This window comes from Rosa chinensis, chromosome 1 (genome assembly GCF_002994745.2).
Source record: "Rosa chinensis cultivar Old Blush chromosome 1, RchiOBHm-V2, whole genome shotgun sequence".
Lineage (NCBI taxonomy): Eukaryota > Viridiplantae > Streptophyta > Magnoliopsida > Rosales > Rosaceae > Rosa > Rosa chinensis.
In genome coordinates this window covers 5,771,385-5,786,178 of record NC_037088.1, presented here as the reverse complement: position 1 = coordinate 5,786,178, position 14,794 = coordinate 5,771,385, and the positions used below count along the sequence as shown (strand labels likewise).

General features: G+C 37.7%; 1 protein-coding gene across 1 annotated transcript; it reads left to right on the top strand.

Moving 5' to 3' along the window:
• The first annotated feature begins 2,925 nt into the window (after positions 1 to 2,925).
• Positions 2,926 to 6,183, top strand: LOC112195764 (probable hexosyltransferase MUCI70). The gene is made up of 6 exons (XM_024335962.2): positions 2,926 to 3,428; positions 3,750 to 3,967; positions 4,149 to 4,325; positions 4,403 to 4,558; positions 4,937 to 5,213; positions 5,728 to 6,183. Exons 1-6 carry the CDS (start codon positions 3,068 to 3,070, stop codon positions 5,958 to 5,960), a joined length of 1,422 nt encoding a protein of 473 aa, XP_024191730.1. The 5' UTR covers positions 2,926 to 3,067; the 3' UTR covers positions 5,961 to 6,183.
• The last annotated feature ends 8,611 nt before the right edge of the window (positions 6,184 to 14,794 follow it).

The window sequence follows — 14,794 nt, the reverse complement described above, 5'->3', positions numbered from 1 at the left end:
GAGTAGCTTTTGTTGCTAGTGATAGTAGATTTTGTTGGTAATAGTAGCTTTTGTTGTTAGCAACAGTAGCTTTTTTGACCTCGCCGGAGATTGCCGGAAATCTCACAAGAGTAGCTTTTGTTGCTGGCGACAGTAGCTTTTGATGTCAGTGACAGTAGCTTTTGTGGTCGCCGGAGGTCGGCCGGAGACCCGCCGGAGTTGACCGGAGGCCTCGCTGGAGAGGAGAGAGAGAGAATAAATGTTGATTTTGTACTCCAGTGGCAGTTATGTAAATATATTGGTTTTTAATATCCAAAATAGAACATCTTTTTTAATCTAGTGGCCTTATGAAGGAAAAAACTAGTTGGTGGCCTTATGGCTAAAAAAACATTCTAAGATGCACTTATATGTAATTAACTCTTTCATCTATGGGAGATGCACTAGAAGGGTTTTCATCTATGTTAGTAACTACGTGTCAAACCTTCCATAACCACCTGTCCATATTACCTCAAGAAGCTACCACATAAACCCTTACTTTCAGACTATAAAAACCTCAATTTCCCAATCCATAAGCCACATTCCCACTTTCCTAGTCCATATCCAACCTACAAAATTCAATTCAGAAGAAAAGGAGAAGGAGAAAAACTGATCCAAAAAGTCTGGAGAATCATAGTAGTCGCGATAAGTTGAGAAGTAGCCCTTAGAGGTCACAGTCGCCATAAGCTCCAGCAAAGACGAAAAGAAGGCAGAGAGAGCGAACCCAGAAGACGCGAGCTGATCTAGGTTTTTTTACTCTTTTTTTTTTCCCTTCCTTTTTATGTCCAAAACTAGTCTTTATTGACGAAACATTTTTGTTTTTTATTTTTACTTGTTGGAGGAAAAAAGTAGGAAGTTATACCTGTAGGATGTCAAGATGTGGGAGGTTATATCTGTAGATAGTGGGATTGGCAGTTTCCTTCTTTTTCTGAATTTTTATTTTCATTTATTATTTTTCTATTTACCATAATATCCTTCATATATTAAAGATTATTTTAAATTAACTTATAATTAAAGGATATTTATAATATTTCACACCCGCTTTGGCTAACATAGTGAGTTATCTTAATAGTATTATAGATATGAGATTGAAGAAGGTACTTCAGCGTTATGTACCCTTAAATGAATTATGGATAAAAACATCATAATATTTTGTTTTTAAAAATTTGGTATTATTTGATATTTTTAAAATTTAGATAATAAAAAAAACTAGTCTTTATCTGACACATGCAATGCATGTGTGAAACATTTTTGTTTTTTATTTTTACTTGTTGGAGAAAAAAGTAGGAAGTTATACCCGTAGAACGTCAGGATGTGGGTTATATATGTGGATAGTGAGATTGACAGTTTCCTTCTTTTTCCGAATTTTTATTTTCATTTATTAATTTACTATTTACCAATATCATTCATATATTAAAAATTATTTTAAATTAACCTATAGTTAAATGATATTCATGTTATTTCACACCCACTTTGGCTGACAAAGTGGGTTCTCTTAATAATAGTAATTAGCTTTTCTCCACATATACTTTGCATGTGCAAGTACATATTTTTTATTTTTCAGAAAATAAAAAAGATAACAGTTATTGCATAGAAAAGATAATGGGAGAGAAAAGTGGGTTGTGTGTTCTTTTTTTGTTTATTTTTTTTAATAAAAGTATATTTTGTAAATGTCATAATTATAAAAAACAAAGCCGAAGGAGGATAAAAAAAAAACTGACAGTGAGTGTGCCCTCTCCCGGCCGAACGCTGTTGGCTTTTTCGCCATTGCATTCCAGCCCGGGAGAAGATAGTGTTTCTAAGTAGTGGAGCGGTCTCAAGGCAGCGGTGTGGCTCTGGGAGAGAGGATGGGTCGTCGTTTCCGGTTTGGGCGGATCGACTTCGATCGGTCTCTATCGGATCGAGGGCGACGACAACGAAGGTGCAGTGACGAAACTCGGAGTTTCGGCGGTGGATTCTAATGTCAATGTCCCTGCTTTTTGGGCTGTGGCTGATCATATCTGAACGTGGCGGTGCAGATCCCGAAAGGGATCTGTTGCGGTCTATATTTTAGACTTGTTTGAGGCCGTCAGCTTGATGCAGGTGCTGTTTGTGGCGTGTCAGGTGGTGCAGTGGCAGAGGGATTCGGCGAAGTGCAATTTTGACGCGTGGTGACGGCGTGGTGGTGTTGGGGCTCGCTGGTAGCAGGAGGGTTTGCCTGCCGCGCTTGCCCTTTGCTGGGGATGGTGGTCTTTGGGCTGGGCCTATGTTCTTGGGCCTTTCTGGCGTGGTTTTTGTTGGTTTTGGTGGTTGTTTTGTTGAGAATAAGTCCCTGCTCTTGTGATTGAGGGTTTAGGTGTTTCTGGGTAGTGTCGATGCCATTGTTTGGTGTCTTGGTCGTTTTGGTGTTTCTGGTCTTTTGTCGGTGCTTTCTGGTTATCAGCGTGATGGTGAATTACCCTTACGTACACGTGGTCTGGTTGTTTTAGGACGCAGTGTCCGAACGGGTGAAAACAGTTTATCTTAATATTGGTGACGGGGTTGTATCGTTATACATAGGTCTGATTATAGGTTAAATTGGGTTGGGGTTGAGTTTTTTTAGCTCATGTAAGTCCCTCTCGTTGATGGTCCGGAACTTTGGATCCGATGATTTGTAATCTGTTTGGTTATTAATAGATTGTTTATTCTCAAAAAAAAAAAAAATGTCATAATTATCATTGTGATTTAATTAGTCCTCAAAGTTTTTTAATCTTCTAAAGTTATTTCTATCAAAATTTTTAATTTTGGCTAATAAACCATTTTATCTTACTAATAGTACAGATTAACCTATAGTTAAAGGATATTTATGTTATTTCATAAATATAATACTGTTCGTCCACTTTAGCAAATTCCAAGAAAAAAGAGAGGAATAAATAGAAAAAGAAAAATCAGAGAGTCTTGTAATTTTGCCAGCACAGAGCGCCAGAACTACACTAGAGGAAGAGAGAGCTCTCTCACAATTGGATCAGTTTGATTTCAAGAAACCCTAGTTCCCCCCAATTTCACTTCCAATTCCAATCCAACGCCACTCTCAATGTTCAACAGCAACAGCGTATCAATCTCAGTCTCCGATGACGAATCCGACGAGCTCGGCCGGATGCGCGTCCGAGTTCGCCGGAAGCGCAAGAAACTCGGCCACCGATTCAAGAACGAGTTCGTTCGCCGAGTGGTGAGGAATCTGGTCAGGTACTGGGCCCTTCTGATTCTTCTGCCAGCCATTGGTTTGCTTCTGTATGAGGCTTGGAGTATCGGCTGGAAATCCCCACAGCTCAATAGTAAGTCCGAAAAGCCGAGTTTGGTCCACTCGGAACTCAATGCGAGTTCGGAGAAGAAATCCGAAGGCAATTTGAATCGGCTTGATCCTATCACTCGGGTTATTCATGGCGTTAGGGAACGTGAGTTTCCTTTTCTTCTGTTCTTGTTTGTTTGATTTCTATAGTTTGGAGGGAAATGTGAAATAATTGAAGGAAATTGATGTCAAGTTTGTTTGTTTTCGAGTTTCGACTCAGCTTCTAAGCTTCATTTATGTAAATATTTGACTGTTTAACTGTCTTGAATTACTTCATACCTGTTTAGGCTTGGGAGAGAGAGTGTAGCGGCCATTATTGTTGTGTTAGTGTTACTGATAATTGGGTTATGTGATACTGTGGTTGGAAGCAAAAAATTGGAATGTTAAACAAGTTTGATGTGTGACATGAGTTTGTGAATAATTTTAGGTTGCTTGCAAATCTTACCTCCTGAAGAACTTGAGCATCTGGAAATTCCTGTGCGTGAAGATGCCACTAGTCCTGTTAAGAAATTGTTATACAGAGCGCAGAATGATGGTCTGTTGTTAGGAGGGTACAACACCCGGTCTGAAGAGCACACAGAGGCCACAAGATTTAATTTGTTTACGGGAAATCAAACTCTAGATCAGAGAGGTGAAATGTTTAAGGTTATAAGCTGCATCTTCTAATCTAATTTCGGGTCTAGTTTAATATTTGCTCAGTATCCTTTATAAGATCAAGAGTCAACAGAAAACTTATTGATTAGGATGTGATGTCCACGTGTTTTTATCTTTTTATGTTGTTGTAGAAGAGACAGTATTCATATTCTTAGAATTTTGTTGCTCACAGGTAAATGAAACTGTTACCATAAACTGTGGTTTCTACAGTGAAAATGGTGGGTTTAAGATCTCAAATGAAGACAAGAATTACATGCAAAGTTGTGACATTGTAGTCTCCACTTGTGCATTTGGTGGTGGAGATGATCTTTATCAACCCATTGGAATGTCAGAGGCATCCCTTCAGAAGGTTTCTATCCTTCCCCTCATGCGTCACTTGTTAGCTATTCAAGTTCACTATTCTTATGTAGTGGTGAATTTGTGCAGGTTTGCTATGTTGCTTTTTGGGATGAAGTTACTGTAAGTACTCAGGAATCAGCTGAACATAGAATTGGTGAGGATGGATTTATTGGGAGATGGCGCATTGTGGTTGTAAGCGATCTGCCTTTTGCGGACCAAAGGTTAAATGGAAAAATCCCAAAGGTAACAAGTTTTTTGCCTCACTTAATTCATCACCTTTTTTTATCATTCATTTTGCATTTGATTAAGTGCTACTTGCATATCTTGATCATGCTTTCCTTTGTAACCTATACTTTAGGGCAATGTGTTTATCATGATTTCTAAGGGCTATTGTCTTATCATATTTATTTTCTGTAATAGTTCTGTTTGATGTAGTCACATCAATTATGTTAATTTACTCAGAAGAATGTTGAGCGAGCAGATGACAGGCTAACAATATTCCATATAATCAGTTTAATCTGAATATCAGATATGCAAGTGTTCTATTTCAACTGCTAGTCGAAATCATACATATTGGTGTGAATATCTCTCTGAGACTTAATATATTTAGTCTGGTGTCAGATGTTGGCGCATCGCCTTTTTCCTCATTCAAAGTATTCCATTTGGGTAGATTCAAAGTCCCAATTTAGGAGGGACCCTTTAGGTGTTCTCGAAGCCCTTCTCTGGCGTACCAATTCAGTACTTGCGATCTCAGAACATGGAGCTCGCAGTAGTGTTTATGATGAGGCAAAGGCCGTTGTCAAGAAAAACAAGGCCAAACCGGAAGAAGTTGAGGTACAGTTGGCTCAGTACCGTCATGATGGATTGCCAGAAGACAAGAGGTTCCATGGAAAGAAAGGTATGTTTTTTTTTTCTATTACTTGTTCTAACATGTTCTCTCGATTGATATGTGGACATCCATGATGCTTCATGATTGGAAAGATTGTTAAGTTATTATGCATCTCTGTTGCCTGCATTGTTTTTGAAGTTGCAGTAGTTTAGTCTACCATAGTTTTGGATAAATAAAGAGTATTCGCTACCAGGTTTTGGATATTAATGTAACTTTGAGGGAAAAAGGAAAAACTTCCTATTTATTCAAGTTTTGTTTATCAGTCCTCATCTCCAATTGTGTTCTTATGAGCCCTTTCCAATAGCTGACACTTAAGAAATGAGAATAACTACCCTCATGTAAAAAATCGAAGAGTAGAAACAGCTTGTTTAAAAAAGGAAAGGCCCCCACAACCATATAAGTAGAACTATCAATATTAGGTACAGACACGTAGAACAAAAACCTCCAAAACTATATGATCTAGAAGCCTGTGCCCTTGTTGTTCTATTCCTATGCTCAATCCCTGCATCGTTGACCTGTGCAGCTCTTGCCGAAGCATCTGTTATCGTTAGGGAGCATACCCTGTTGACGAATATGTTTATGTGCCTCTGGTTCAACGAGGTGGTTCGTTTCACGTCTCGCGATCAGCTCAGTTTCCCATATGTACTGTGGAGGTTGAAAGTGCTCAAGAACATCAACATGTTCCCTGTATGCACCCGCAAAGATCTTGTTAATAGTATGGGCCACATACGCAAGGCTAAGCCTCTGAAAATTTGACTCTTGGGTAGACAGGTAGTGCTTCTACTTCTCAATCTGAATAGAATTGTGCTGGGGAACTCGGTCAGTACTAAATTCCTTCATTCATTTGTACCTTCAATTATCCCGCTTCAATATTTTAGCTTGAAAAGGTATGATTTTACATAGGTTTTGTAATATTATTCTCTCATTCTATGTATTTATTCCCATATTTTTATCAAAGGAATATTTGTTATTCGGCTTATGCTTTGTGTAGTTTCAATTAGTTTGCTTTCATATCTTAGCAATTAAGCTAAGACAGAGAGAGAGATAAGCTAGGTTTATAACCTAAACGTTGAAGGGATCTGCGGATCTGCATGTCGTGTCCGGTGTAGGCGTAAGCATTGATGAGTTTCTCTTTGGTGGGTGTGGGCTGCGGCTAGTTTTGGCTTGTGGTGGAGAGTGGAGATCTTTATTGGTTGAAGTTGAGAGGATTGGGAGGGAGTTGGAGTCCTTTTGGCCGACTTCTTGCTTGGCATTCGGATTGACTTCTTGATTTTTTTTTTATTTTTTTATTTTTAATCATAATTGATTCAACTTATAGCAGCAGCTTGGGGTGTAGATCTTGTGTTGCTTGATCCCCGGTTCCCAGCCTTGTTGGATTTTACTCGTGTTTGTTGGTAAGTCTTTGTTTTTCGGCGGCTTGTTGGAAGGGACGGTTTGTTCACTTGTTGGAAGGGACGGCTGCCGGAAGTCTTGACGACAATTATTACGGTTTGGCAATGGTTAAGGAATTAGATATTCTGAGGCAAACTGATCTGAGGAATGAAATGTACAATTTTTCTTTTTTTTGGTACATAAAAATGGTGGCAGAATGAGTTACCACTCCGGGCTGGAAGCAACTTGGGTATGACCCCTCCCCTAGGGATGTTTTTTTACAAGTTAGGGTTCGAACTAAAGATCTCATATTACCAGGAGAAGCCCTGCTGTGTAGATCCTACTTGCAGCCTAGCATGCTTCTACTATACCAACTCCATTATGTTGAAATGTACAATTTTTGTGCTTGCCTTTCACTTCTCTAAGAGCAAATGCATTCATGAACCGAGGGCAATTGCTAATTTGTCAACTAAATTGGTACTACCAATCTACTATTCATCCAAAATTGGCAATTGCCTCTAGCTTATATAATGCATCAATAAAAGGCAATTTGCTTGCCAATCCACTATTTACACTTTAAATTTGAATAATTCATTCATTTAAAATAATGTTAAATTTAGCGTGAGAAATTAAGAGGCGGGAATGAGTATTTATAGAACTTTTAGAAATAAATTTCAGATTTTCTTATTTTTAACTTTTGAATTAGTTTTTGGGTAAAAACAGAAGAAAAAAAATCACCATTGATATTTAGTTACTGCCACTGGATTGAGATCCAACGGCTATAATTAAATAACCGTTGCATGTTTGTGTGTTTTCAAAATAGAACTATTGGCAGCAAATATGGAGTCCCACCTTGATCAGTCGGGCATTTCGTTAGGTAATAATTAGTCAGCCAATTGCCCAGGCAGCTAGTCCCCACGCGGGCCCCAGCAATTGGCCAAATTAATTTTGTTAGTGCATTGTCCAATTGTTAGAGCAAATCCACCAGTTGAGGTTGGCAGGTTAAGACTATTCACTGCTTTTTGCTTTTCATTTCCACCCTTTTTCTTGACCAGTTAGATACTGTTCACAAAAAGTCATTCTGGGTCACTTTCTGGGTCAATTTCTTGACCTGTCAACTGACATTCGGTGACTTTTTGTGAACAGTATCTGACTGGTCAAGAAAAATGGTGGAAATGAAAGGCAAAAAGGAGTGAATAGTCTTGACCAGCCAACCTCAACGGGTGGACTTGCTCTTAGCAATTGCCCAATTGTACCACCGGTGCATGTGCTCTAATGACTCAATCGGTCAATTCAATTCTCTACATAAAAGCTAGTACAGTGGCTGAACTATGTTGGGACCCACCTGTCTTGTTTTCTTTTCTTCTTTTCTAAAGCATGTAGTGAAAAAGGATATAATGTTTCTATATTATGTAATTTAGATATGTTGAATTGCTAATATGGAGAAGGGGCTATGGGTATGGTTCCAACTAGTAAGAAGTTGATCTTAGGTTCAATCAAACTTAGCGGGTAGCTAACCAACAGGCCACGGCTCACCGACTCACAATAACTTTAACACAGTGAAGTTATTGCTTTGGTTGTTTATTTTTGTTTTTTTTATGAGGTTTTGATATTTCAACTTGACAAGACTCCAACTCCGAAGACGTGCTTAACACAATGAAGTCATTGAAACCCTAAATCCATGTCTATCCATGGGAATATGAAAATTAGTGACACAATGAGGTCCTCTTTTACATTTTACTTGGCTCTCAACTCTAGTCTTACATTCAATAGCTTAATAGTTGGTGCACCAACTAGGGGTGAGTTATGTCCAAATTGTTTCGGTTTTGGGCTTGAACTGAGAATTGAACCGAATTGAAAATTTTGTGGGTTCGGTTTGATTTTTTGAGTTTTGATTTTTTTAAACTAAACCAAACCGGATCGGTCTGGTTCAGTCAAAGTTCATTTTTAAAATTTTTTTTTATAAAATATTTTTTATATGTTTGTAAGTTAAATACAGTCTTGCCACCAACGTTCTGCATAACCTATTCAATTTGAGTTACATTTCATGTAGTCTATTTGCCTTAAGTCTCTGGATGGAAAAATCAAGTACCCTCTCCTATGCATTGTGTTGTGCCCTACTCTTTGTTGTATATGAACCCCTCTCAATCTTCTTCCTCTCCACATTGTTGGCTCTTCTCTTTCTTCTTCTCATCCCAGCCTTCCTTAACCATCTTCTCCTTCACATTTTCTTATTCCCAAATTTTTGGCTCCTTACCATAGATCTATCTTATTCTTGACGGTTCTTAAAGAGGAGGTTGATGTTCTCAATGAGCTCTTTACGTGGTGTTCTCCAAACGGTCGGTTTATTGGGTTTGTACCAACTTTAGCCATTTTTTTTGTCTACTTTGCTGATCATGTTATTTATCTTCGGCTTGGAATATGTAGCTTGCTCATCATCTTCTTCTTTAGATAGAGATGAATGTCTATGAAAATTCATAGGTATACGTATTCTTTTACTGTATACAAAATAGAGTCTCAGGCATTTAATATTAGTGAGCTTGGATAACATGGTCTTAGCAATATGATGTGTTGGATAAATATCACCGAAGTATAGATAGGTTTACAATAATATAATGAGTTTCCTCTTCTACGTTTTACTTGAACCCTTAACTCTTCTACATCCAAAACATTTTTTTTGGGTAAATGCATCTACCATCTTCTATGTTCTACTTGTCCAAAACAATTTTTTTTTAACGAACTTTAAAACATTTAAAATCAAAAACTTATAAAAACTTTTCATAATTTTTTTTGGGTTAAATACTGTTTACTCCCTGAACTTTCAGAGAAAAAACAGTTCAGTCCCTCCCTTTTTAATTTCACACGTTTACTCCCTCATCTCTCAATTTTGGACCAATAGGTCCATTCCGTCTAATTTCTCGGTTAAGTCACTGTTGTGGTTATCCCTTCCACGTCAAAATGTCTCATATACCCCTCAATTCGTTTTTTTAATTAATTTATTTTTTCCCCTCTCTCTCCCTCTCTTTTTCCCTTCTGCTTTTCTCTCTCTTCTTCCTCTTCCACCACTGTCAGACCTCATCGCACCCATCATCAGCACACAATCACAATGAACCCAGAACCTCATCAATCAGATTCTCCAACTTCGTCCCGTCCAACCCCCGATCCAATCGCTTCAAGGTCAGCCGCTTTCACCACATTGAGTATTGGTGCACCGACGCCACCAATGCCACCCTCTGCTTCTCTTAGGGCCTTGGCATGCCTATGGTTGCTAAGTCTGACCTCTCCACTGGAAACCAAACCCACGCCTCCTATCTCCTCCGCTTCTCTCCGACGATGGTGACAAAGGGTTTTGGTTTAGAATCGATAGCAAATCGGATCTCCGTTCCAAGCAAATCCAAATTTCTCGGATCCTCTCTTCATAGTCAATCTCGTGGTGGCCTTGGATCATTTGTACATCGAACAATGAAGAAGAATCAAAGTACGTCAGATCTGATGAGGAAGATTGTATGGGTTTTTGATTCTCTATTTTTGTAACTCTCTGATTTGGATTAATGGTGTTTGGGGTAATGGTGTTTATGTTTGGATTACTGGTTTTAGGGTTTTACGCATTTTGGGTTTTGATTTTGGGGGCATGGTGGTGGTGGAAGAGAGGGTTTGGAGAAGATGGTTAAGGTTTTGGTTTAGGGTTCTTGTGATGAAGCTGATAGAAGCAAAATGGTGTTGCTTCTGATAAAGCTGAGAGAAACCCAATTGGAAGTAGGAAACCAAGGATTGAATTTCAGAAAAGTGGTAGTGATGTGGGTAAGGATGAATGAATTAAGAAGAATTTGGGTCAGTTGAGGGAGGTGAAATTAGAGTCGATTAAGGGAAGTGATTCTTCTGGCAATGCAATTTGATTGAGGAAGTTGAATTCGGAATCAAATAGATGGAGAGACAGAAAGGAGAGAGAGGAAGCAGAAGGGAAAAGTAAAGGTCTATGATGGGTACGATGAGGTCTATGACAGGGGTGGAAGAGGAAGAAGAGAGAGAAAAGCAGAAGAGACAAAGAGAGAGAGTGAGAGAGAGAGAGAGAGAGAGAGGAAAAAAATAAATTAATTAAAAAAAAGAATTGAGGGATATATGAGACATTTTGACATGGAAGGGATAACCACAACAGTGACTTAACAGAGAAATTAGACGGAATGGATCTATTGGTCCAAAATTGAGAGATGAGGGAGTAAACGTGTGAAATTAAAAAGGGAGGGACTGAACTGTTTTTTCCCTGAAAGTTTAGAGAGTAAACAGTATTTAACCCTTTTTTTTTCCTATCATTCATATTTTTAATTGAAGTTGAAAGTTTTTCTTTTTGATAGTCTCATTTTTTATAGTCACAATATAAGTGTAAATAAGTGAAATTATAAAAAAAAAAAAAATTTAATTTTACAATTATAAAGTTGTCAGTGCTTGATAATCAATACTATGGGTCTTTTAGGGATGGCAATGGGGCGGGTTGGAGATGGGGATGACAATATCATCCCCATCCCCGGAGTCATTCTCTACCCCCATCCCCGTCCCAATCCTCAATAAAAATATATTGGGGATTCCCCACTGGAGACTAAGCCTCCAAACCCACCCAAAATCCCCAATAAGAATTTAATAAATAAAATAATTTTTCTCATATTGCCTTTTTTAAAATCAAAATCTACAACAAATAAATTTAAAACATGATTAAATTTATAAATCATAATTCAATGAGTGCAAAAGTCAAAATACCATTAAAGTAAAAGTGTAGCCATTAAAGTAAAATAGTAAATATATATATATATATATATATTTGAGATTTATATTATAAAAAATAAATTAAAATATATATAAGTTAAATATATGTATATATTATTGGGGCGGGTTTGGGGATGAAGATCACAATACCATCCCCGCCCCATCCCCAATCTTAGATAGCGGAGATTGGGGATCCCCATCCTCATTCCCCATTTGTCCCCGAATTCTCTCCCCATTAGGGGCGGATATCCAATGGAGCTTCGCCCCACTGGGGATTTTTGCCATCCCTAGGGTCTTTATTAGGTTGTTTAATTGTTGTGCAGAAGGATTTGACTGTGATCTTAGTAAACTCTCTTCTCCTCCAGTTTGCACCTTTGACTGAGAAAATGTTGTCAGAGGTGGTTTGCTCTTTCTTTGAAATCCTTGTGTGTAATCTTATAACCTGATGCTCCTTTTCAGCTTCGCTGTAGCCAAAACCAAAAGGATGTCGCGCATCCTCGAAGTCTCCACTATGATATTCTCTTATCTTCTTACATGAGTGAGTCCTGGGATTGATGATTAGTATAGTCCATTCATCTTCTGCAGATGCACATATCAGGTTTCCGGCCGACCTAATGAGACTCTTGAATTTCATCCTCTCTTCGAAGTAACCATCTTCAAGAACTGCATCACCCCCTTCAAACTTAAGGATATCTAATTCGCTTCACAGTTTGTAGAAACAGTACATAAATCTGTGAATTGGCCATTACTTTGTTGAGAAAAGTCTCATGAGTAATCCTGTGGTACCCTTCCTTAAACCCTAAGACTAGATGAACAAAGACCATAAATGATGGACTTATATGGATACAGAAGAGTTGGACAATCTCGGTGAAGTTCTTGTATGCAGCATCAATATATTATTAATTCAATGCGCTCCTCAAAGAGTTCACCCCTGCCTGATCATGGCTATTAAGATTACTTATATTGTTGAATTTAATAATAAAAGTATGGTTGTGGCTCGCAAGGTAAGATTGTTCTTCAAAAAGGAAAACTTTGGACATAACGTTTTAAGCTTCGGAAGTTGTCTGCAAATGAAACCAACATGACTGAAATGAACAGTTTAGGAGATATGCACTCTTTCTAGGAGACATCTTATCATTATCAGTTGTTACCTCAACTATAGATTGCAAATCAAACCACCTATACTACATCAAGGATCGATTTTTTAATAACAATGCAGGTCTCAAAAGGGTAGTTGATAATTATGGACAACGTGAATTCGGAACCTCGAGTAATTTTGATAAACCCATTCTTCTGGTCTAAAGGTATAAGACAGAGTGAACGGATGGTTACCAGATATTCTTAATATTTTTTTGTTGGTTACCACAATTGCGGGCAAGAAATGAAGTTATTGTTTGTCTGTAAGTTCACTCAAATGCAAGTTGAAAATATTTTGTAATGAGCAGCATTTGCTTAGATAGAGTTCTAGATTTTCTTGCCGAATATTTTGTTCAAGTACATGTAAGACTATAGTGAATAACTATTAATTATAATTACATCAAATTCTGTTAAAAAAAAAAAAAAAAGCTAAGAAAACCATTTTATAAAGGTTTTTGCAATTTTTCCCCTTGTTTAGTTTTCAAACCAAGGAATATTAGTGTACAATATTTATTGTTCTATTTTTTTTTTGTTCAAATACATTTATCAAAATGGAAGAAAAATTACTAATGTCAACGATACAAAACAAGAATCATTGATGGGCCTTATATATAACATAATGTCACACTATCGAGTTTAATTGAATACATCCTCCTGTGTTTGAAAGAACAATAATTAATGGAGCTACACACTCTCTAGTATACCACGAGGTCGGAAAAATGATTGTGCCGACCCTGAAACAAAGTGCAAACTCCATTGGTAGAAAAATGTTAGCTTACCGATCAGATGATCACTATGAACTCTTGCAATAAGTGCTTGTGCTTCAGTCAACTTCACTTCTTGAGTGTACACATGATAGTGACCGAAGCAACAAAAGGACCAAAATTGGTCAGACTTATTCTACAACCGAAACGAAAACAAACACAAAAATAAACATTAAAAACAAAAGACAACCAGCTACCAAGTCCAAATCCAAAACCAATTTCAAAACAAGCCCAAATCTAATGTTCGAAATTTAGGTTTTGGGGAAATTTTGGTACTATAGGTTTATGGAAATTCGATTGAAATTTCGGCTATTGATGGAATTTCTATATGTGTCTTTTCCCTATTTGGATTGGTAATTCAGATTTATGGAAATTTCGGTTGTTTGATGAAATTTCTATATATTTTGATCAATATATTTTTCCAAAAATCTTTGGAGCGATATTTTAGAGATCGCACAAATATCAGTAAACTTAAATTACGAAAATTTCAGTAGTTTAAGAGAAATTAAAAACCTTTCCCCAAATCTGACCAAATTCTAAAATCAATCATAGACCAGATCCAATGTTCTAAAACTCGAGCGCCCAAGCCGCCTAGGGGTGGTGATCTCCTATTCGATTAATATCAAATCGGCAGGGTTAGGCAGGAATAGGTTAAGCAGTTGCCTAGGCTGCCTGGGTGGTTGATTAGTCACCTGGGAGGGAGGTGGTTAGGCTCTAAGCAGCTATCGACCACCGCGTGCCTCTCTCTCCCTCCCTCTTCCCCACCCCACCCCAACCCCCACCGCCTGACTTCTCAATCCTATTCTGAGGCTCAGTACTTCATCTCCAATATTGCTTTTCTCTCTCTCAATCTTTAGCCTTTGTCTTTGTCTCTCGTTGTTATTAAGTTTTCAATCAAATTCAGCTCTTCGTTCTTTGAATGGATCTATTGATTGGGTCTTCTGAAATTATTGTTTCTTGATTGATTGGGTATATGAAATCCATGTTTGGCTTGCTGCATCTGCTGATTGTTTGGAATTGAATCAAGGGATGCTTCGTTAATGAATTGCTGTTTTTAATGTTTATTAAAACAATTGCTGATTGTTTGAAAATCCAGTGGATGATCTTTTTCATGGGGGAGAAAATCTTGTAGATTATCCAAACATAGAAAATGTTGGTGTTGAGTGCACTGTGTGCTTTGATCCAGTTTGAACTCAAAGTTGCAGACTTTGTTTCTAACTTCCTATATATTCCAACTTTCTAAGTGAGCAAGTTTACTCTGTAGCAGTGAGTTTTGTTGTTTATGTTGTTATCTTCATTTTCATTGAACTGGTTCAGACTGGGTGTACTGTGACTCTGCGAGTCTGGGAAAAAAGTGGAAATTGGGTTGTTTAGCGAGGTTGATAGACTCTTCGGTTATAAAGAGATTGCCAATTAAGTAGAGTTCTGTATAGAACTACAGATAAGTTTTTTGTTGCCCTTAATAATGTCAAGACTCTTATATACTTAATCATAAAAAATGTTCCTTTAGAAGACTAACAGTACACCCTCCAACCTTCCACAATTGTTATAAACTCATGA